We start from the raw sequence: 22,012 nt of genomic DNA, 5'->3' as shown, positions 1-22,012 counted from the left end.
GAGGAAAAGGGAGAGAGAGTCTTAGCACGGAGCCCGATGTGGGGCTTGATCTCACGACCCTGAGATCACGACCTGAGCCAAAACCAAGAGTCAAACGCTTAACTGGCTGTGCCACCCAGGTGCCCCAACAGTGGCTTTTTCTTTGCTCATCAGTTACTGTGTCTGTGTGCACGTCCCTGTGTTTGGTGTCATTCACTGCCTTCCTTCCCCCGGGAGCTAGGGAGTGTTTGCTCAGTGACCTCAGCCATCTTCATTATCTGCCCGAATACAAATGACCCCTTTTGACTGAGAAACAAGTAACTCTGGGCACGGTTCTGAGATGCTCACTATTTGTATCTATATGTAGAGAGGGAGCTTAAAAACCTCAACTATGAAAATTTTTAAAAATCTGTGAAAAATGTTGGTGGCACTGCCAAACGAGGGTCTTTTGCTTTCAGACCCTGAGTGCCGAGGCCCCTAATGCTTGAGCTCATCCAGTACCTGCCCCTGCAGAGTTCCTTCTATCTGTGGTTTAGTTCACGTGGCAGTTGTGGGGGGGCTTTAGGAAGTTGCACTTTCCTTCAGAGGCGCGGACAGAAGTGATGCAGTTGGGAGCCGAGATGGTGAAGACCTTTCTTCTGATCGGCTGCAAGGTGATAGGCACAGGTGGCAGACACAGCTGAGAGTCAGCCCTGCATCCTCGTCCCTCTGCCCTCGGAAATCAACTGAGCAGGCAATACAACAAGTATAATACCATTTTTGCAGGAGGCTGGGTCTGTTCCTAGGCATGCTAACATCACAAAGGGAAGAGCCACCGCCTCGCAGCTTTCTCAGCTTTAAACACAGCTTGTCTCTCTCACCAGCGTCATGCCACGGTGTCCAGCGTATTCTGTCCCCTGCGGTGTTAACTATGTGTGACCAGGTTTATAGCTCAGGGGACCTGGAGAAAGAACGCCTGAAACTCAGAGTTGCCTTACAGGATGTAGGAGTGCCGAGAGGGAATTCTGCAGCCAGCGGGTAAAATAACCTGCTGTTCCAGATGCCCAGGAGGCTTGGGTAATGAGGCGGAAGTACCGCTCACCAGTACAAATGGGGGGCATGCAGTTGTGGGTCTGTGTACTTTTAGCTATCTGTATAAAATCAATTTCCATAGTGATCAGACATGCAGAAGAGTAATTTCCTGTAAGTCCTGGGTCCCAGCGAAGTGGAAATGCTTCTGCTTGTCATTGTGATTATTTAAGCCACATGATCTCAGAGGGGAAACATTCACCATTGGCTTAGACCCTGAGTATCTTGATTTGAAAAAGTCAGCTTTTGCTTTACCCTGGCTATCTATCCAAGTCCAGACCTAAAAATTCACCTGCACCGTCATCTCAGTTATTATGATCAAAATAGCAAAAACTACGTAATTGTACTTATTCCCTCCAAACTTGAAACTCATTTTTCCCTTGCGGATTAAGTATTATTGGGACACTGGCTGGCTCAGTAGAGCATACAACTCTTGATCTTGAGGTTGTGAGCTTGAGGCCCATGTTGGGCATGGACCCTACTTTAAAAGAAAAATTCAGCATATCACAATCTCATAATTTCCTTGGGAAGTAAGGTCACTTACCGTACCTTAAAAAATTTTTTTCCAGTAGCAGCTTAAGTTATTGTTTTCATCATCCTCTCATAGTTTAAAATCTCATTCCCTGTTAGCAATCCCCAGACAGACGTCAGTACAGTTCCATTCCAGCAGTGGTACTGGGAGTCTAGAAACCTGGGTTTTTCTTTAGCCCTTTGTCTGGCCTGACTTTGGCCAGTTTTCTTATGCTACAGTGTCTCCATCTGCTCAAAGCCAGACAACAATTGACACCCACTTCATGAGGATATTATGAGAAATGAAGTGATAATGGTTATAAGATGCTTTGAACCTTTCCAAAGGAAAGTGATCTGAAAACACATGTTCTTTTCATTCACGATAGAGTGTCTTTTGCTCCTGGATGCAGCTGAACGATGAACTCTCCTGCCCTCACACTTTTGCCCCTCCCAAGGGCCTCCGCATCTCTTCAGAACTATAATCGAAGGGCAGACAAACTGGGCCACCACAGCAGGGGCCAGGCCGCCTTCAACAGGAGAGATGTGAGCAAGAAGGAGAAGGCAGGGCTGTTTGGAGCAAGCACAAGCCCCCCTTTTCCACAGGCTCGCCTGCTCCCCGAAAGCACAGCCAATGTATTCAGTCAATGACTGAATTCAGCCTAGCAGGAAAAGTGGGGGCTTTGCAGCCAGGCAACATAGACTTGGATCTGTGTCGCCTTCCCGGAACCTGCATTTGCTTCTCTTTGACATGGGGATAGTGCAAATATCGTAAAGTTTAAATGAGACTTTCTCTCTAGTGCCTGGTACACAGTAGGTATTCAATAAGCAATAGCTACTACTTTTATACCTTTACTTGGAAATGGGCAGAGGGGTTTTGGTGCCACTCTGTGACAGTACCCATGTGTGCAAATACTAAATATGGCAAAGCAAAATTTGCCTTACTACTTTCCAATGCAATAACCACACAGTTGGCCCGGCCAGCTGTTCAGGTCGTAGACTGTAGCACAGATTGTTTATAGCCTCCACTTTGGTCTCCCTGCCTCTGGCCTCATTTCCCTCAGTTACTCTTCTTCGACCCCCTTTCTCCTTTGCACCTTCTGCAGCCATACTCAGAGCCTCTTCAGTGAGGCCAAGGCTCGGTGACAGGATGTCAGGGTTCTCACAGAACACCCCTTTTTTCCCCCTCACCTCATTCTGTGTGCCAGCCCTGTTGACCATGGCTTTGGACTTGCCTGCTTCTGCTCCCTTTGCCCTGCGTGCACTTTCCTTCCATTTTGCTGGCCCTGCCCCATCACTGGGGACAGCAGGGCCTTCCTCCATGACATGGTTCAAGCTTTGCTTCCTTTAAGATTCCCCTGACAAGCCTCCCACTGTCCTCCTCCTAGCTGAGCCACCTGAGGCAGCCCCGCCTCTTGCACACGTAGTCCCACAGCTCTGCATTAGTGCTAGTGGCACTGTGGGCATGCCTATCACGTGTCCCTATCAGACAGTCACGTCCTGGGGGGTCCCAGCTCAGCCCTCCACAGAACCTCATGCCCAGTAGGGACCCACCAAACCAATGCCACAGGGAGAATCATGGCCTGTTCTTCAGTTTTCCAGGGCTCATCTCCCCGGCCCCTCCCCATGCCACCCTTAAAGTTGTCGTATTTCAGCTAAGATTCCCTGAAGGAAATTTATGTCTGCGTCCTCTTACTCACTCCTCCATGGCTCTGCACAACAGCTGTTAGTCCTCCTTTGTAAAATCACTCAAAAATGGCCGTGAAGTCATCCCAGACTTCTCTTGTTCAGGACATTGAACCCCGGTTCCCTCAACCCCCCTCGTGGACCCAGGGCACTCGCCCCTTTGATCCTCACTACGACTCTTGTCTAAATCCTTTCTTAATCCTCTGTCTTCCTCTCTAGTTGTGCAAGGTTTAAGAAAGCTCGTTTTCCTAGAACCACAGCACAACAAAGCTCTGGTCAGAGTCAGCCCCTTGCTTTGGCTTTTCTGAGTTCGCGGGAAGGAGGGTGACGGGAGCCCTTGGCCCCAGCGCTCCGGACGCCCAGAGTGTCCCTCTCTGGCTGGAAAGGAAGCAGATGAATGGACGGCTTAGGAAAAGCTTCAGGGAAGGAAGGACCTGGAAGAAAGCAGGCGTGCCTCTCAATCAGGACAGACAGCTTAGAGCACCAGCTGATCCCCCACAGCTGTTGAGGCCCCAGGGCAGGAACCCAGCACCACCAGGTGAGCCTTCTCCTGGGTGCCAGACAGTAAGGTGGGGATGGTCTGCGTCCTTCCCATCAAGAGCGGGCCTTCCAGGGAGCCTCTTATGTTCGGTGGAAATCGTACAGTCTGTCTGCCCCTACAGCCTTGCACCTTTCATTACAAAGTGAAACAACTTTGAGTTCTTCCGACACTTCTGTAAGGCTTAACCTTCAGCCCCACTCTCCTCCTCCTCCCAGCCTGCGAAGGGCATTGCCCGCACCTCTCTGTGCAGCCAACCGGGCTCAAAAAACAACCGTGCTCTGGATCTAAGGTGCTCTGAGAGCCACCTCCTCCCCTCCAGTCACCCACCCACCCCTGCCCCACGTGCTGCACACAGTCACACAGGCACACTAGTGCACACGTGCACACAAACACATGCCTCACGCTCTATGTTACAGCAGGAAGCAGGCTGCTTACACCTGGGTTGATGCTGTTGAGTGGCCACAGAGACGTAGTGGGCCGAGGCAGGGGGATGGGGACACCTGTGGGCACCTGCCAACAAGGCATGCCCAGTAATTCCACTGAGTTGGGGAACCTGAGGAGCCCAGTGCAAGCATGTTTGGGAGGTCATCATTCTCCCCTTTTCTACTTCTGGCCTCTCCCACACAGGGGCATCATCTTGAAATGAATCCAAACCATTTACTCTGCATAGTCCCTCCGGCCCCCCGCCGCCCCGTTTTCTCTGGAAATACTGACAGTTGCTCCCTTCTGCAACCTTTGCTTCTCCTCTGGCCCAGGAAGACTAAGGTGACTGGCTTCTCATTGGGGAAGAAAAGGTCGATAAAATATTGGTCAGCCCCTACTTCCCCAACCCCCATACAGGTCCGCTTCTCCCTCCTCCCTTTCTCACTGTTGCCCAGCCGGGAGCAGAGCCCAGGAGGTGAGGGAGCACTGGGTTCAGCACCTTAACAATGCCGATGGACAGAATTTTATCTTTCCATAGCTTCTCTGCAGTCCCTAAAGGGAGGGGGAGTTAGGGAAGGGATATGATTTATATATGTTTGTTTATTTGTTTATTTATGATGTAGTATGTAATATATAAAATTTGTATAGGTTTGGAACCTAACACATTGGGAATCTCTTACTGGAAAAGGTGATTTTTTTTTTAAAGATTTTATTTATTTATTTGACAGATCACAAGTAGGCAGAGAGGCAGGCAGAGAGAGAAAAGGGAGGAAGCAGGCTCCCCACTGAGCAGAGAGCCCGATGCGGGGCTCAATCCCAGGACCCTGGGATCATGACCTGAGCCGAAGGCAGAGGCTTTAACCCACTGAGCCACCCAGGTGCCCCGGAAAGGTGATTTTTAAATTAGAAGGGAATACTTCTTATTGAAACAAAAGTAAAATGTGTTTTCATTCGTTCAAATAAAAAATATCTATGGGAATCATCTTTTATACCAGGAACTGTTCTTTCTTCTGGATTTAGAGAAGCAAGTTGAACAGCCATAGACCCTAATCTCAGAGAGTTTCAGACCAGTGGGGGAGACAGTTAAAGCGCCAGTAATGGAATAAACGACAGGCACACACTGCTGGATGCTGTGGCACAAAGGACAGGGAGTGAGGTGAATGCCACCCACACAGCCTCGGAGAGGGCTCAGGAGAGGCCTCTGGGAGCAGAGATGTGAAGCAGGAGCTGGGGTTATCTAGAAATGGGATGGGGTCGCTTTAAACGTCATTAGCCCAGGAAGACAGGAAGACCCAACCTAAGGTCTGCTGACCCCAAACAGACTGGATACTTAAGGAATGTAAGGAGTATTCAAATCAGCAGGCCACGAAACCAAAAGAATTTCAGCTGACTTTGGGTCAGACTTAACGAGCAACTGTCATATTTCAAACAAAGTAGCCCGTGGGCCTGCTTCAGAGGTGTACAAACCATGCGTGGTCCCTGCTCCTGGGTCCCTCTGCGCTCTTGCAGTGGGTCGCGCCATTTGTGCTCATCGCAGCCCTTCGTCACGACAAAGTTCCAATTTCATTTTGGTGTATTAAATGCTGGGGCCTTCCGATTTCACTCTGCTGCCTACTGCAAGGAAGCAGTTGTGCCTGATGTGTCCTGTGGACATGCTTTATCCTTCCTGAATTGTCCAACCCAGCAGCCCCCTCGGGGCCTTAAGAGCACCTACTGTGGTGTGTCTCTGGTTCTTAGATTCCACCCTGCACGTTCCTGTTGACCGAAGTGGCGCTGTGTGACTGAGCGCCTTCTGCGCTTGAACCTGGGACAGCCTTGCTTTCTCCAGCCGAGTGGCTACCTCTCTGGAAGATCCATGCTGTGATGTACCTTTCCCTCTTTTCAGAGGAAAAAATGCTGTGTATGCAGTAGGTGCTCTGTAACGTTTTAATCCTTACCTTTTTGTTTTATTTTTAAAGGCTTGGGTTGTCTGTGGAAAACATCTTCCGAGACTGGCTGGAGAGTTCTGGAATACCACAGGTGCGCTCAACAGAACTGCTCGGGAGGGTCTGTGGGGGATCGTGGAGCTTGCTGCTTAGCAGCTCGATTTTGACAATCATTTGTTTGTAGGTGTAGATATAAAAGTAATCACTGTGCTGAGTTGGAGTGTCCGTACATCAGGAAATAATGGTGTCCCATCCTTTACGTCTGCGATCACAGTATATGCCTCTGGCCTCTGCCTCAAGGGACTGTGGTGCCGTAGTGGGCGTGCTGGTTGACCTCAAACTGTGTGTTAAGCAAGGTCTTGCAAAGTGTGGTGTGTATTTTGGGTAGTGTCACCAGGCAACACTTCAGGCCATCAATGGGTTGAGCAGGTGCCTCTGGCTTTGGAGACGGCCAGATGAGTGAGTGAGCTGGCTCGCCTGTGGCTCTCCTCTGACCTGTCATGCCCTTAGTTCTCCATCATTTCCCTGATGCAGCTGCCCCTCAATGTCCTCCCCTGCTTCTGCATCCCTGCCTCTAGCTGGTCTTACCTGAATGAGCCACGTCGATTCATTTCTCCATCTTACAGACCAGGACCTGTCCCCGCTGGAGGTGGTTCTACTGTCTCCCGCCCTTTCAGCCCAGGGGCGCGTCTGAGGGAGAGATGTTTCCAACCAGTCCCAGCTCCGTGGGAACTGCCTGGCTTGGAGCCTCCCCTCCCTCCTCTCTGCCCAGGTCCTGTGCTTTCTGAATCCTGACGGGCAGCCCCCAAGTGCTGACCCTTACCAGAGCATTGGCCATGGGAAGTTGAGGGTGGCATCCTGCGTGGGGCTGGCCAAGGTACCCTGCAGGCCTGGAGCTTCCCAGTCTGGCCTGTACACCCTCCCCGCTGCCTACTCTCCCTCCCAGCGCCCCCCGCCCCCCACCCCACAGCAGCTGCAGACCCATCAGAGTGAGCCCCAGTGTCTGGGAGTGGACCCCCATGGCTGTGAGAAACTCAGCCCTAGGCCCAGGCAAGTAGCCCCCTTAGCCTGCTCGTTTCCAGTTTCATGGCTGGTTATATGAGCTTCCCCTTGGGAGTGTCTGAATGTCACTGAATGTCTGTGAACCATGAAATTAAGGAACAGGAGGGGCTGCTCTCCATTACCTTTTCATCCCTCTCCACATCTTTGTCCTAGCTATCAAACAGGGGAAAATGTCGGCCTCCAGCCCCCATGAACTCTTTCCTAAAAAGGACGCAGTGCCTTCTGTCCAGGGATGCGTGTCACCTGTTACAAGTTATTTGTTTGGCCCAATCCTTCTGGGAGCAAAAAAGAATAAAACCCTGAGGTCTTAAAGAAGCAAAACAAAACAGGTGGGTAAGGCAGCACCTGGTTCTGGGAGGCAGCGCTTTCAATGTGTAGGTATTACAAGGAGGTTCTGTGATTTCTAAGACAGGGGGCTTCCAAACCCGGCCATTCACTGAGGAGAAGAATCTCAAAAACAAAGTTAAGGTTTGTCTGATCCCAAAGAGCCAAGCGTTGCCGTCTTGTTTTAGATGGGGGCAGAGGGCATTCGCCAAAGGTGTGGGCCTTGTATTCTGAGGCAAGGCTGTAGCAAGGCGCCCAGACATTCTTTCCATGGCCTGGAAGCTGGGAAGAGTGGGGAGCTCAGAGAGCAGAATCCCGAAATTTCCTGGCTCCAAACAACAAGGCTGCTGTGTTCAGCAGTTAGCCCCGAGGGAAGAGAAAAGAAAGAGTCCTTAATCGAGTGCCCAGAAGCAGGCGCACCCCACTTGGGCTGTAACACTGGGGCTGACCCTCTCAGTCCCGGGAGGCTCCCTAATTTCCCCTGAAGAGAAGGAGGCCTTGCCACCAGCGGGAGCTTTTTGCTTTTCATTAAAAGGGGGAGGGGCGCGGCAAAGGGAGAGGTTTGCCTCTGAGCGGTACATTTTTTCCAAGGTCTAGTTGCATTTGTGACAGCTTATAGTGTAGACAAGAATTTCTGCTATAAACTGACGAAACCTGCTGTCAAAACACAGCCAGGTGCAATGAGGCCAGCCTAGCTATAAATTGTCTTTAAGACCCAACTGGTATTTCCTTGGGCGCTTAACTGTTCAGTAAAAACAACAGCGTCAGACAGAAAGGACCCTGATTTAGTGCACATCTTTCCATTGGTGAATGATCAGAAGGCGCCTTTTCCTCTCCATACCCATTCTTTGCCGTTATTTACATGGTTGGTGATGATTTACTTGCTTGCGGTCCTTTCTGCACTCCTTGAGAGTTCCTTCTCTGTTCCACTGCAGTGAAAGGCTCTGCAAAGGCCCCAGACCCTCTGGGTGCAGCAGCCTGGCAGTGAATGGGACACCTTGTTCTTTGTCCCCATCATTATAATATAAAGTTACTAGTGTGCTTGGCCAGGATTGACAAGCAGAGTACTGAAATCGCTTCGATGCTCTTTGTTCTCGTTAAAAATTTCTGTCCTCCAGCGATTGAAGTCATTCATGACAAAAGAGTCACGTTCTCCTGGTAAAGTTTTCATTCCACAGGTTACAGAGGCTTTTTGTCTCCTCTCAGGAAGGCTTGCCTTGTGGTTGGCCTCGATTTTCCTTTTTGGCCACACTGAATGGAAATCACTAAAAAAAATGTGGAAATCACTTCAGCAGCAATAAAAGTAAGCATGAGCCCCAAAGAAGTAAAAGAAATTGGATCCAAACCTCTTTAAAGAACACCCAACCCTGTAACCTTTGGCTTTGCAAACAGATTTAAAATTGATTGTACCATCGGTATTATAGATTATTTCCTTTTATGACTTTTTCCCCCCTGGTTTTAGAAGTATTACATATTTATTTTAGAATATAAAAAATTTCAAAATAAGAAAATTAAAATGGTCCAGAGATAATTTTTTGATATAAATCCTTTCAGTCATTTTTCTGGAGGTCTGAATACATGGTTTACCCTTTTCTTTGTCTCCCTTTTTAAAACTCAAATAATGTGTTCTCTGTAGCAAGTTCAAGCAATAACAAAATATAAAAAGGAAAGGCCGTTGTCCCCTTCCGTCTTTCTCTGCAGAAATAATCCATGCCTGCTAACAGCGTGGTGTGGGTCCTTCCACACATTTTCTGTGCTATACAGAACAGAGGTGCATATCCTTTTTAAACAAAATTGGAATCTTATTATCCAAGCTGAAAGTTCTCATTTAAAAGTATATCTTAAGCAGCTTTCCATATCCCCTTTGATATAATTTAAGAGCAGTAATTTTCAACAGCTGCCTAGCTTTCTAACGAATAGTACTGTAATTTGATTTACTCCGATTCCCTCCTTGCCCCCCCATAGTATACATTATGTCTAAGAAAGTCGCCCATTCTGCTAATTTGACCGTTCTATAAATAGATACTGACAACTTTTCATGTCTGCCCAAAGGTCTCTTCCAACCCCCCACCAGCTTATATGCGCATGTATTCCAACTCCTTTTAAAACATTTATGTGCAGATACATTAGAAATAACTTTTCCCATCCAGCCTTTCATCTGTACTTCCTTATTTTAGTTGCTACAGAATTCTCTGACTCCTCTTTTTCCTTGAGTTCCTGGCCACATTGCCAAGTCCTGGTATCCTTTTACCCATATTTATTACATTTTGAATTTTCTTTCTTTTCCTACGGCCTCCCCCATTTCTCATTATATTTGGCTTGGACTGGTTCGGTAGCTAATTGGTTTTTTAGCCACCAAGCCGTCTGCATCAGTATTAAGTGGATCTTTCTAAAAGATTCCTCCTCACCAGAAACTTACTCCCCATTAACTATGGATTGAGAATAAACTCTTTGGCCTGCTATTTGAGGCTCTCAGCAGAACTGCCCCGGCTGTCTTCTTAAACCTTAATTTCTACCCTCCTAGGCATATGCTCAGCCATACTTACCAATCTCTAAATGTTTGTTTCTTTGCCGTGGGTCTTCCTTTGTGCATTCCCTTTTCTCCTTGGAATGCTTTCCTTTCCATGTATTTAGCAAGTGTCATGACCCACCTTACATTGTTGCTATTTGTATATGGGTCTCATACATAGGCTTCCCCACCCTGGGGAAACAAGGACTCTGTCTGACTCATCCTTGTCTTACTGCTGTGATGCGCACAGTCGATGCTCGGGGTCTCGATGTCCAATATGGCGGCCACTAGCCAAACGTAGTTATTCAGCGCTTGGAAAATACCCAGTGGCCTGAAGAGCTGAATTTTTTGTCTAATCCAAATCTAAATTTAAGATCTAATAATCCAGTTTTTGTTTGGAACAACTTTGGATATGTGAATGCATCTACTTTTTTTAACCTTCAATTTTATGAAATCTAAATAGAGACCAAGCATTTCTGATTAAAATTTAGCACTTGAGGTGGACTGTGAAAACACTCAGATTTAGAAGATTTATTACAAAGAAAGGAAGGCAAAATATCTCTTTAATGGTTTATAAAATACTGGTTACGGGGCGCCTGGGTGGCTCAGTGGGTTAAAGCCTCTGCCTTCCGCTCATGTCATGATCTCAGGGTCCTCGGATAGAGCCCCCACATCGGGTTCCCTGCTCAGTGCAAGCCTGCTTTTTCCTCTCCCTCTGCTGCTCCCCTGCTTGTGCATGCATGCATGCATGCCCTCTCTCTTTCTGTGTCAAATAAATAAATAAAATCTTTTAAAAAATTAAATTAAATTAATTTTAGCTGTTACATCTTTTAAAATGTGGCAACTAGGACATTGTAAATGACAAATGTGGCTCGCATACATTCCCAGTGAACATTACTGCTCTAAAACTATTAGTTGCATTAAAATCTGAGTGCATGATGCCTTAAAATCCCCCACCAAATAGATGTAACTGAAATCATCTGTATTTTTGTCAAATGTGTGGATAAAGATAGAGCTCAGCCCATCCATAGACAGCGTTCACTGTGCTGTGACTGCGCCGATGATTACAATACACGGATGGGAGTGCTTATTCACAGTGGGCATCCTGAGGGCATGCACTAATTACCAGCCTCACTTCAGCTCTTAATTTCGCCTCCCAGGCAACCTGTTTCCTGAGGTACTAACAAGTAGCTCACTGGCACCAGTGAACCTCACGGCCCTTCTGTGGCTCCGTCCGCTCTCTGGGGGAAGCGCTCAGCAGATGTGAGATGGCAAGATCTATGGGCGCTGGGGGCACTGATGATGACAGAGAAGATGGGTCATAGCCAATCACCTCGGGTGTCTCGGCAACAGGCAGGAAGCACCTCAAGCCCCGAGATTCACCCCTGCACCCCCACCCCAGGACAGCAGGTTCTTGCAGCATCTCGGAATATGCCACTGCTTTTCAAGCAGACACGTGCAAGTTGCCAACGGCCACACAAGCAAATGATGGACGACTTCAGTCTCATAGGGAAAATGCTGAGGTCACAGAACTGAGGAAATTTGATAAGATGTGATGCTTTTAGCACAGAGAGAGCCAGTGGTTTATGAGGAGAATAACTCGTAAACTTCTTTTTTGCAGTTTATGTAATCACATCAACATAAGTTTAAGGCCCATTGGGATACTCAGTCTCGGTGGTGTCTATAAGAATTCTACATTTAACGGTCATTCCCGAAAAGTGAGACTAGTTATTTTGTAAACTCCAGAGAAATGATATTTTTCAAATTACGTGTGCTATGAGATCCTGGCTTCTTTTTTTTATCAGTAGTAGCAGTTGCTATAATGGGGTGTGTTTTTTGGGCTTCTAATAATTTGGCTGTCTTTTTAGTCCAGTGGTTTGGCTTACATTTTCTGAGTGACTGAATAACCTGTCAGGGGATCTTAGAGATACATTGACTAGATATTCTGGTCTCAATTGGGGCAGGGCCCATAATGTCAATGAGCTACCACAGTTCACTGAAGAGCCCACAAATCACTCAAAGTGCTACACTGCTCCGCATTCACCAGAGATGAGGAGAGAGTTTACTGAAGTCCTTTCATCTGTAGCCTGATTTCTTTCATTTTTGGCATCCGTGCCTTCGTGCTCATATTAGTTAGCTCAGGCTGCCATAACAAAATCCCGCAGGCACAGGTGGAATTTTGCAACAGACATTTATGATCTCACAGTTCTCGAGGCTGGAAGTCCAAGGTCAAGGTATGGGCCAGGTTGGTTTCTCCTGAGGCCTCTCTCCTTGGCTCGCAGACGGCTGCCTTCTCCCTGTGTCCTCACACGGTCTCTCCCCTGTGTGTGTAGAGATCTCTGTCCCAATCTTTTCTTTTAAGGACAACAGCCAATTAGATTAGAGCCCATTTCTGTGAACTCATTTTACCTTAATCACTTTTTTTTAAGTCCTGGTCTCCAGTATAATCACATTCTGAGGTATTAGGGGATAGGACTTCAACATGTAAATTTGGGGGGAGGGGAATTCAGCCCATAACAATGCTTTTTCCCAGCACTTCCCTAATTCCACATTTCTTGTGAATCCCTTCAAAACGGCCAATAAAAATCACCCAAGTCAACCTATTGCCCTAAGGATAAATATTTTTAGGGGTCTATGGATTTTTGGAGCCCCTAGCGACATTCTGTGTTGTGGAATGAGAGAGAAAGATATGTGGGAAGGAAGGGTCTATTCTGGAGAGTACTAGGTAACTGAAGGTCTGTGCTGGGCGTCTGTATTTTTGGGGCTATATGATCTGACACTGTCTAAATGCACTGACCTCTTGGGAGCACCTGGGTGGCTCAGTGGGTTAAGCCTCTGCCTTCAGCTCCGATCATGATCTCGGGGTCCTGGGATTGAGCCCAGCGTCCGGTTTTCCGCTCTGCAGGGAGCCTGCTTCCCCCCCCCCCCCCCCCCCCCCGCCGCCTGCCACTCTGCCTACTTGTGATCTTTCTCTCTCTCTGTCAAATAAATAAAATCTTAAAAAAAAAAAAAATGCACTGACCTCTTCAAAGCAAAAGGCACCACGATGTACCAGGAGGCATTTTCCTCTGGTGCCCCAAATGAAAGTTCTGTGTCCTTTCTTCCTTTTCTCTCTCTTTCAAAACACAATTTCCAGAAAGAATATGAATCTCACTCACAATAGTCTAAGATGAGACTCCAAGTGAATAATAAGGATTAAAAGTGTTTCCTCTCCGGGGCGCCTGGGTGGCTCAGTGGGTTAAGCCTCTGCTTTCGGCTCAGGTCATGATTCCAGGGTCCTGGGATCGAGCCCCACATCGGGCTCTCTGCTCGGCAGGGAGCCTGCTTCCCCCTCTCTCTCTGCCTGCTCTCTGCCTTCTTGTGATCTCTCTCTCTGTCAAATAAATAAATAAAATCTTAAAAAAAAAAAAAAGTGTTTCCTCTCCCTTGAAGATTTCCTTTGTAACTGTATCAGAGCTTAGACATCTAGGGAACTGCCAAGCATCCCACACCAGATGGATGAGATTTGCAAGAGGAAACTTCCAGGATCTGAAATTGTACCTCCTTGTCCTGTGCCTCCCCACCCCCATTCCTTCCCTTTGTCCCATGAATATAACTGGTACTCTCTATCCTTTCTGAGGGATTGTGGATGGCTCAAGGATGAGAGAACATGGGCTTTGCCCTCAAGATGCTTAATAATTAAGTGGGGAAAGTAGGTACACGTGTAACCGACCCAAGGCAGAATGCAGTAACTTGTGAAAAATGGTCTAGCTTCCAGCATTTGGGAGAAAGAGGTCGTTTCCCATTGTGGGAGCAGGGAGGGTTGAAGTACCATCGGAAGCCAGTCTTAAAAGACACATAGGGGAGAAGGCCATTTTAGACAGGCAGAGAGTCAGAACCAGCATCTAGGGGATCTAGGGGCTGGAAAACAGAATATGCATGTTTGAGCAGCATTGGATAGAATCCGTGCTCAATGGGCTGTGGCTGAGGAACCAGTTTGTCATAAGCATAATTAAGGCTCAGGGGGTAATGCCCCAGGACCAGAGGAATGGATGCAGCTTCCTGGTGGAAGGGGAAAGCGCTCTACCAGCCAGCCTCACTGTCACTCCCCTCTCCCTCCCCAGCCCCAGCCTCTGCCACACTCTAACCAAGGTCATCTGCCCCCCCCCCCCATAATAGAAGGATCAGTGCTTTTTTTTTTTTTTTTTTTTTGTAGCGATAAATACATCAGGTGAATGCATTTTTTTTTTTTTAAAGATTTTATTTATTTACTTGAGAGAGAGACAGTGAGAGAGAGCATGAGCGAGGAGAAGGTCAGAGGGAGAAGCAGACTCCCCATGGAGCTGGGAGTCCGATGCGGGACTCGATCCCGGGACTCCAGGATCATGACCTGAGCCGAAGGCAGTCGTCCAACCAACTGAGCCACCCAGGCGTCCCAGGTGAATGCATTTTGACCACAGCTTGGAAGAGTAATCTTTCCTCTTGTTGCGATAGGCTGGTTAGGAACAGGTGTATTGTTGCCTGCTTTGTGTGGAGAGCAGGAGCTGCAAAGGTATTGATTAGGAACGCAGGACACTGCCAGACTACACAGGAACTTGGATATGAGGCTGGAGGCTTGCCACAAGATTCAAGAGCCACAGAAGGCTACCAGAGGCCTGTGAAAGGGTGCTAATACTTGAATGGCAATTAGGTCCCTGGGCAGGTGGCCCAGCAGCGTAGCTAGCAGGAAGACACCTAGATGAAAGGACAGGGCCCTCCCCTCCATTCGGGTACTAGGTAGTCTCCAGGAGTGGGAAGAACAGTGAGAGAGATCTTCACCCATTGGTTTTCAACTTTGAACTTTCAGGTCCTGGAGCTGTTCGCTTACATGGATGCTTTTTAAAAGCATCATTAAGTATCTGGATGGCTGGTGATATCTCCCTAGAAGGCACAGCAATGGGCTGAGGAAACTCTATAGGTGTCCTCAGAGAAATACATAGGAAGCCATGAGAAACAAGTACAGATTCGCGTAATGCAGGGACATGCCTGAATCCCGCTCAGTGAGGAGGGAGAACAGTCAGGATACTGACCTTGACTAAGGCCTGGAACCCTTCAGGAGCTCAGATTGGACATCTGTTTTTAAAGATTTTACTTATTTATTTATTTGACAGACAGAAATCTCAAGTAGGTGGAGAGGCAGGCAGAGAGAGAGAAGGAGGAGGAAGCCGGCTCCCTGCTAAGCAGACAGCCCAGTGTGGGGCTCCATCCCAGGACCCCCGGGACCATGACCTGAGCCAAAGACAGAGGCTTTAACCCACTGAGCCACCCAGGTGCCCCTGGACATCTGTTTTTTTTTTTTTTTTAAGATTTTATTTATTTATTTGACAGAGAGAGATCACAAGTAGGCAGAGAGGCAGGCAGAGAGAGAGAGAGAGAGAGAGAGGGAAGCAGGCTCCCTGCTGAGCAGAGAGTCTGATGCGGGACTCGATCCCAGGACCCTGAGATCATGACCTGAGCCGAAGACAGAGGCTTAACCCACTGAGCCACCCAGGTGCCCCTGGACATCTGTTTTTAAAGTGAGCTCAGAGGAGGACATGTAGGCCTGGCTCTCTTATGTGGATGAAGAGCATTTGAGAACTTGTTTCTTTTTAAAGAATGGAAATTCTGAACCAGCCCAGATGGACACAGACATGATTGGGGTGTGACACCATGGAGAGAAAAACAATATTTGCTTGCCTTTGGAATCAGAAGGAAAAGGAAGCAGGAGCCACTAGCTTTGAAAAGTCTACTTGGTTCCATCCAGTTGATAGAGACAGTTGGTAGTGGCCTATGCACACATGGTTTTCTTTTTTCTTTTTTTTTTTTTAAGATTTTATTTTTTAATTTATTTTAGAGAGAGGGGGGAGAGAGAGAGAGATAGGAAGTGGGAGGAGGGGCAGAGGGAGAGGGAGAGAATTGCAAGCAGACTCCATACTGAGTGCAGAGCCCGACATGGAGCCCAGACCCATAGCCCTGGGACCGGGACCTGAAGCAAAACCAAGAGTTAGATGCTTAACTGACTGAGCCCCACACATGGTTTTTAATAAGGAGACAAGTGTAGGTATTTTCTGGAAGCATAGCCTTGCAAACTTGGGTTAGAGGCCTTTAAGGCCATCTAGCCCAGTTATGCTGAGATCTGGTTATCAGAATCGCCCAGGAAGATGTTTACAACTACAGGTCCTGGAGGCATCTGGGGAGCTCAGTCAGTTAAGCATCTAACTGTTGATCTCAGCTCAGGTCTCAATCTCAGGGTCATGAGTTCAAGCCCCAGATTGGGCTCCACATTGGGTGTGTGCGCATACTTAAAATATAAAAATACTATAGATCCTGGACTCAAGCCATACCCAGTGAATGAGGATCTCTTTAAGTAGGACTGGGACCAACTGAGAGAATCCATAATCATGTCACATTCTGCAGTATATTGAATCAACAGAAGTTTTCTTATTCCTTGAGTATAATCTAAACTCTTAGAATCGTTTAGTTTTATGTTCCTCCTGAGCAATCCAAATATTTGGCTTTATGGTTTGGTTTATTTGTTCAACCGTTATGCCAAGCACTATGTGCTGGGCATCGGGCTTACAAGGCTGACAGGACACAGTCCTGCACATGAGCACATGGCCCATGTGGGCATCGACAACCAACTGTTGTTCAAGGTGTGCCCAAGTAGCCTCTGCCCTGAGCTTGAGACCTGAGAGGATCCAAAGAAGTTGACTTTTCTGTTTGCCACAGTCAGCTGGGAGACCAAGCCCATTGGAAGACCTGGAGGCAGGAGATTTGGCTGTGCCCCACTGGGTCACAAGTCAGCCAGCTCATGTGCAAGGGAGCCAATTTAATTGTCCTTAAGGTGCAAAGTCTGGCAGGTCATGTTTGGACATAGGGGCGTTACCTGTTTTTCAGGTTCATACATATTGTGTGCCCACAAGAGAGATTCACTTAAGTAAGGACATTGCCGCAATCATAAAGAAGAATACCATTTAACAGGACTTCATTGTAATGGTGCTTTGTCTTTTTCATAGAGATCTTTGGAAGGCAGAAACAATGTAAACTTAAAGGATTAGGACAAAGATATCAGCATCAGGTTGTAAACCTATACATCAATAGAACATCTGCTTCTACTTTAAGAACTACCCCTATTCTCTATTTTATTACCCTGAAGACATATTCTGGCAGACTCTTCATCAAAGGCAGATTCTTCTATGCTTGCATTATGCTCTTGCCACCCCCAGGAAAAGCCCTGGGACCCAGCGGTGCGGCAAGCTGTGCACATGGGTGCACAAGTAGACAGGGCCCCTTGGCACCCTGACATGCCACAGTATTATGGCGCATATGATGTTCAGCTCTGCATTTCCTGCTTCTGGACAGCAACTCTGACAGTGGCCCTCCACCAGGCTCGCGGGGACTTTTGCCAGCCCTCGCTAGCAGAGCACCTACTGACAAGGAAAGCTATTAGGAACACTTGGCTGATTTTAGAACATGGGGCTTTTTCCCCTTCTCTTTTGTGGAGAGCCATTATGTCAAACAAAATAGGTGTATGTTTACTCTGTGCATGGTATAGAACTCTTGGGTGTGGCCCCTATTGCTTCCTGGTTAAATATTAGTCTTCTCTGGTGTTGCATGACTTTGGGTCTGCTTTAGAATCGCCCGCAGGACCAACTCTTGGTGAGGAGCTCTTTGCTGTTCCCAGGAGTGGTGGCCTGATCTGCCCAAGCTGGGAGCCCCTGTTAGAGGTAGAGCCGCAGCTCAGATCCAGGACCCTCAGCCTCCTGTCCATCCAACTAAGGTATTTTGTGTTTTTTAGCAAGGTTGCTTTTAATCCAAATCAGCTTGAACCCATCCTTGCCTGCATTTTTACAAGACCTATGAAGAGATAATAAAAGAATACAGCAGGGAGCTCTGAGCAGTGATGATTTTTGATGTAATTAATGACTGCTCTTTTTCCCCCGAATCTGTTCTTCACTATTCTTTAGTGGGCAAAGCTGTGCTTTGTGCATGCAGTAATATGAGCCTCACTTGCCAAGACTTTTCAGAAATACGTGTCATGGTCTGTACTTCCTTCGTCCATGTGATATCTCTAAATGGTAGTAGCCTGCTGATCTGACGGAATGTTTTACATAGGAAATTCTGGGCTTTACTGCATTGAAAAGTTGGAATCTTTTTTGGCATGAATGAATACGAGTGTGTGTAGAGGTGCTTTGCTTTTAGAAAGACACAGCTATTCCTCCCTTGAGATGGAAACTAAATTAGATAATAAATATCAGGTCACCCAAACAACAAATGAGAAAAAGCAATTCGTCGAACAAAGAAATGTCTTTTTGTGCCATCTAAAGCATTTAAGAGACGCCTCCTTTATCTTCTTATTTGCATTCAAAAGCCAATTCCAAGTAGAGTCCCTGCCTTTTGCCCTCATTTTATCCTCTCCACTGACCCAAAGCAGGAGAGCTTGGAGGGCACAGCCCAGAGGTGGCCCAGCAGCAGGTGTTATCACATTTGTCAGGATTACAGTGATTGTCAAACTGCCCAAATCCATCTGTCTGTTTCTAAACAGGGCAGCGTGCCTGTCACATGCGTATCTTTGTATGGCAGTTGTCTGTGATGGTGCTTGGTAATGGATGTGTTCAGTTCATTCAACAGAAGACCCTGTCCTTCCAGGTTGGTCCTCCAGCTTGGGCCTCTGCAAGCTCAGTGTTCTGCTTCCGGTCCTATCTATTTATAACTGCCACTACCATATCTAAGTATGGTTCAGACAATTTGATGCATAAAATGCAAGGCCGCATTATTTGGAGGTCAAAGAGCAGGAGCAGAGGCTGGGTGGGAAAGGAGAGTCAGTTGTGTGCTACCCAATTTGCTGTTTTCACAGAGGATGCTGTAGTGAACTTTTGTTCTGGAATCTTAATCCTATATTGGATGAAGGAGGTAATTGATATATTAGATGCGTCTTTGGAAGCTGTGTGGCTTTGGGCGAGCCGCTTGCCTTCTCTGAACCCTCACTGCTTCTTTGGGGAATGAGTGGGGGTTGGCCTGGGTGAAGGCCAGAGCCGGTTTTTGGCCTCATGTCACTGTATGCTATGCCTGGTAGCTGAAATGTGCGCTCTATCTAGATGAGCCTGGTTGCTCTGAGAGGAGGGAAGTCTGGCTTTACTTTTCTTCCAGGTATCTCCCTTTCCAACCTAGGAATCTGTTGCCTTGCCCACAGACTGGAAACTTGCCCTTGGTTTGGAGTGGTATTGGAAGAGTTTTCATGTGTTTCCTCCTGAGTGGTGTTTTACAAAGGTACTTATCAAGAAACCTTGTCTGTGCATTTCTTTTCTCCTCAGCTGGAAAATTGTTATATGAAAGATTATTGGGAGAAATCACAGGTAATAATCAACCTGCAAGAGCATTTAGCCTGGTTGATCATTGAACAGGCATTTGCTTCTATTGCAGATCAATTATTCACAGATAGTAACCTGTTTGATCCACTAGCAAGAGATGAAAAAAATTTTGCTTGGGTTGTCAATGCCTTGAAATGCCTGTAGATCGGTAAAAGCTGCAAATGAGCTTTACCTCAGATAGTGGCAACTATTACTTCTAGGATACGTTTTGGGACATAAGAGTAAATACTCATTTTTGTCTCTTGTCCAGATGATCCAGTGAGTTCTAGCAGGGGAAGAAGACATTGGGGCCAAATGCTCCAGAAGCAGCCCCTCATTTTTTATGCTGATTTTATATTTAAATCTGTAGGTTATTTGCCGCTTTAAAAAGTAAAACCAGCAGAGCCAGTAATGAAATGTTTGGGAGAAATTGCTACAGTGATCACTATAGAGCTTGTGGCCGAATGTTGCCATGTTCCTTATATTGAGAAAGCAGAACCTATTTGGCATTGAGGTATAACAAGAAATGATCAAACCCAGATGCTTTCCTAAAATTATATTTTTGGTACATTTATATGTCTGTTAAAAGTGTGCTACATGCTAAAAATATTTTCCTTTGTAGGCTAAGGGAATTTCAAACCACATCGAGGGCTCTATAGATCAGGTTTTTCTTAAAGAGCATTAAGGGCATCCTGGTTGTTATTAGTCCCGACCTTCCAGTATGACATTATTTATGCCCCAAAGCTCCACAATTCACTTCTTAATTTCAGCAACTTTACTGGCATGAAAATGCATGGAATGGAGGCCAGAGTCAATACATCGACTGGGGCCCATGACTCCTGGGCAACAAGTGATACTAGGGTTGGACTAGAGAGAATGCCTTCACCCCACCATGGCCTATTTCCATGGAGAGAGGCCTTCCACATCTGGTGGCTCCTCCAGCCTTCCCTCCAGAGGCTCCATCTCCCCTTCTCTGTGTTCCCTTCTTCCTCCATCGTGCATGCTGTCACTTTTCCATGCGGTCAGCCAAAGATACATTCTCTTTAAGACTGTTCTCTGTTATAATTGTTACAAGGTTGGCTTCTCTAGAGTTCTCATGGAGTCTGTCCTCCTCAAATTGTGTTTCTTCATCACTGTTATTGATTTTATAACTGAGGGATGTCTGCCTGGGTTTTGCATAAGTGCTTCTAGCAAATGAAATTATAAATGGGTAAATCCAAGAACATGGAAGTCGGGTAGCTCTGTACAGAATTGTATTTGTGGTTTTTTTAAAAAAAAATATTTTATTTATTTATTTGAGAGAGAGAGCGTGAGAGAGAGGATGAGCATGAGAAGTGTGAGGGTCAGAGGGAGAAGCAGACTCCCTGCCGAGCAGGGAGCCCGATGTGGGACTCGATCCCGGGACTCCAGGATCATGACCTGAGCCGAAGGCAGTCGCTCAACCAACCGAGCCACCCAGGCGTCCCTGTATTTGTGATTTTAAGCCTTCTCTCTTTTTAATTATTACATTGGTTTTAAATGCATGTAAATTTTAGATGATTTTAGATGTTTTTGTATCTAGTGCCTGTCATGTTGGTACCTTCAGAAAACAATGTCGAAATATCAAATTTCAATTCTGATATTCTTAGGACAACAGTGAGCTTATTGTTTTGAATGCGATGGGACCAGAATCAGAATGATCTCCTTTATCGTAAAGCATATGAGAAAGAGAATTTGCTTCCTTGTGTCCCCTGGTCCTTTGGAAAGAGACAGGCACTTGTCTGTCATAGCTTGGCCATGCCATATCACTGTGGGCTCCATGAGAGGTGTCATATCTGTGTGGTGGTCAGGTGATGCTTTTTGTTATGATGCCACAAGTCATTGCATAGGTTCAAAAAATACAAGACAGGCTTTTGTTTCTGGGGTATAAGAGGCAGGGAATTAGTATCTCCTGGTTTACTTTGTGCCTCTGGGTTTATGTGCTGTCTCATTTCATCCTCAGCACTGCTCTGCGAAACAGCATCATCTGCTTCTAATAGGCCCAGAAAGGTTGTGTGACAAGCCCAAGATTGCACAGCTTCTAGCTGGTAAGGACCAGAGGGTGCCTAGGTCTAGGTTCTGAACTGTGTATTTCTCATGACACATGGCTTCGTACAGAGCTTGTTAAACCGCATGCACAGGCCAGCACTTAGAAACAACAACAGCGTATTTAGTTGTATGTTAGCATGATTTCCAATGCCCTTGAACCTCAGAGAGCAAGGCAGTGAGATAAGAAATGCTCAAATAGAAAGCAAAGCTAAAGTGAACTGCTGTCTATGCTTTAAAGTGAAATCCATAATTATAAAAGAGAAATGACCAGAGACTGGTAGGTTTAAGAGAGTCTAACATACCTAATATTAATAGGGATATAAATTCACTGGGTAGATTCTCAAAGGCTACATATTAGGTGTTTATGATGAGTCTAATAAAGCTTTAATGTTCTTGGTGGTTCTTTTTCATCTCTCATACTCCTGAGCACAAAAGCCGTGTTGTATGCAGAATGGCTGGGTTTATCCCTAGCAGAGAGAAGTTATGTTTGGTATCTAAAGAACAATGAGAGTTTGCTGCTTGGCTGATCAATGCTGGATCAAGTTCACATTCCCCAGCTCCTACTCTCCCACCT

General features: G+C 46.7%; 1 protein-coding gene across 8 annotated transcripts in view; it reads left to right on the top strand.

The window, feature by feature from the left end:
- Positions 1–22,012, top strand: part of AOPEP (aminopeptidase O (putative)) — a 332,560-nt gene that overhangs the window by 225,454 nt on the left and 85,094 nt on the right. For all 8 annotated transcript variants that reach the window (XM_032308869.1, XM_032308867.1, XM_032308868.1 and 5 more), the window contains one exon: positions 6,163–6,223. In XM_032308869.1, the coding sequence (XP_032164760.1) occupies positions 6,163–6,223 (61 nt within the window). The remainder of the gene's footprint in view (positions 1–6,162; positions 6,224–22,012) is intronic.

Source organism: Mustela erminea, chromosome 12 (assembly GCF_009829155.1).
Source record: "Mustela erminea isolate mMusErm1 chromosome 12, mMusErm1.Pri, whole genome shotgun sequence".
Taxonomy (NCBI): domain Eukaryota; kingdom Metazoa; phylum Chordata; class Mammalia; order Carnivora; family Mustelidae; genus Mustela; species Mustela erminea.
This window is presented reverse-complemented; position numbering and strand designations above follow the sequence as displayed.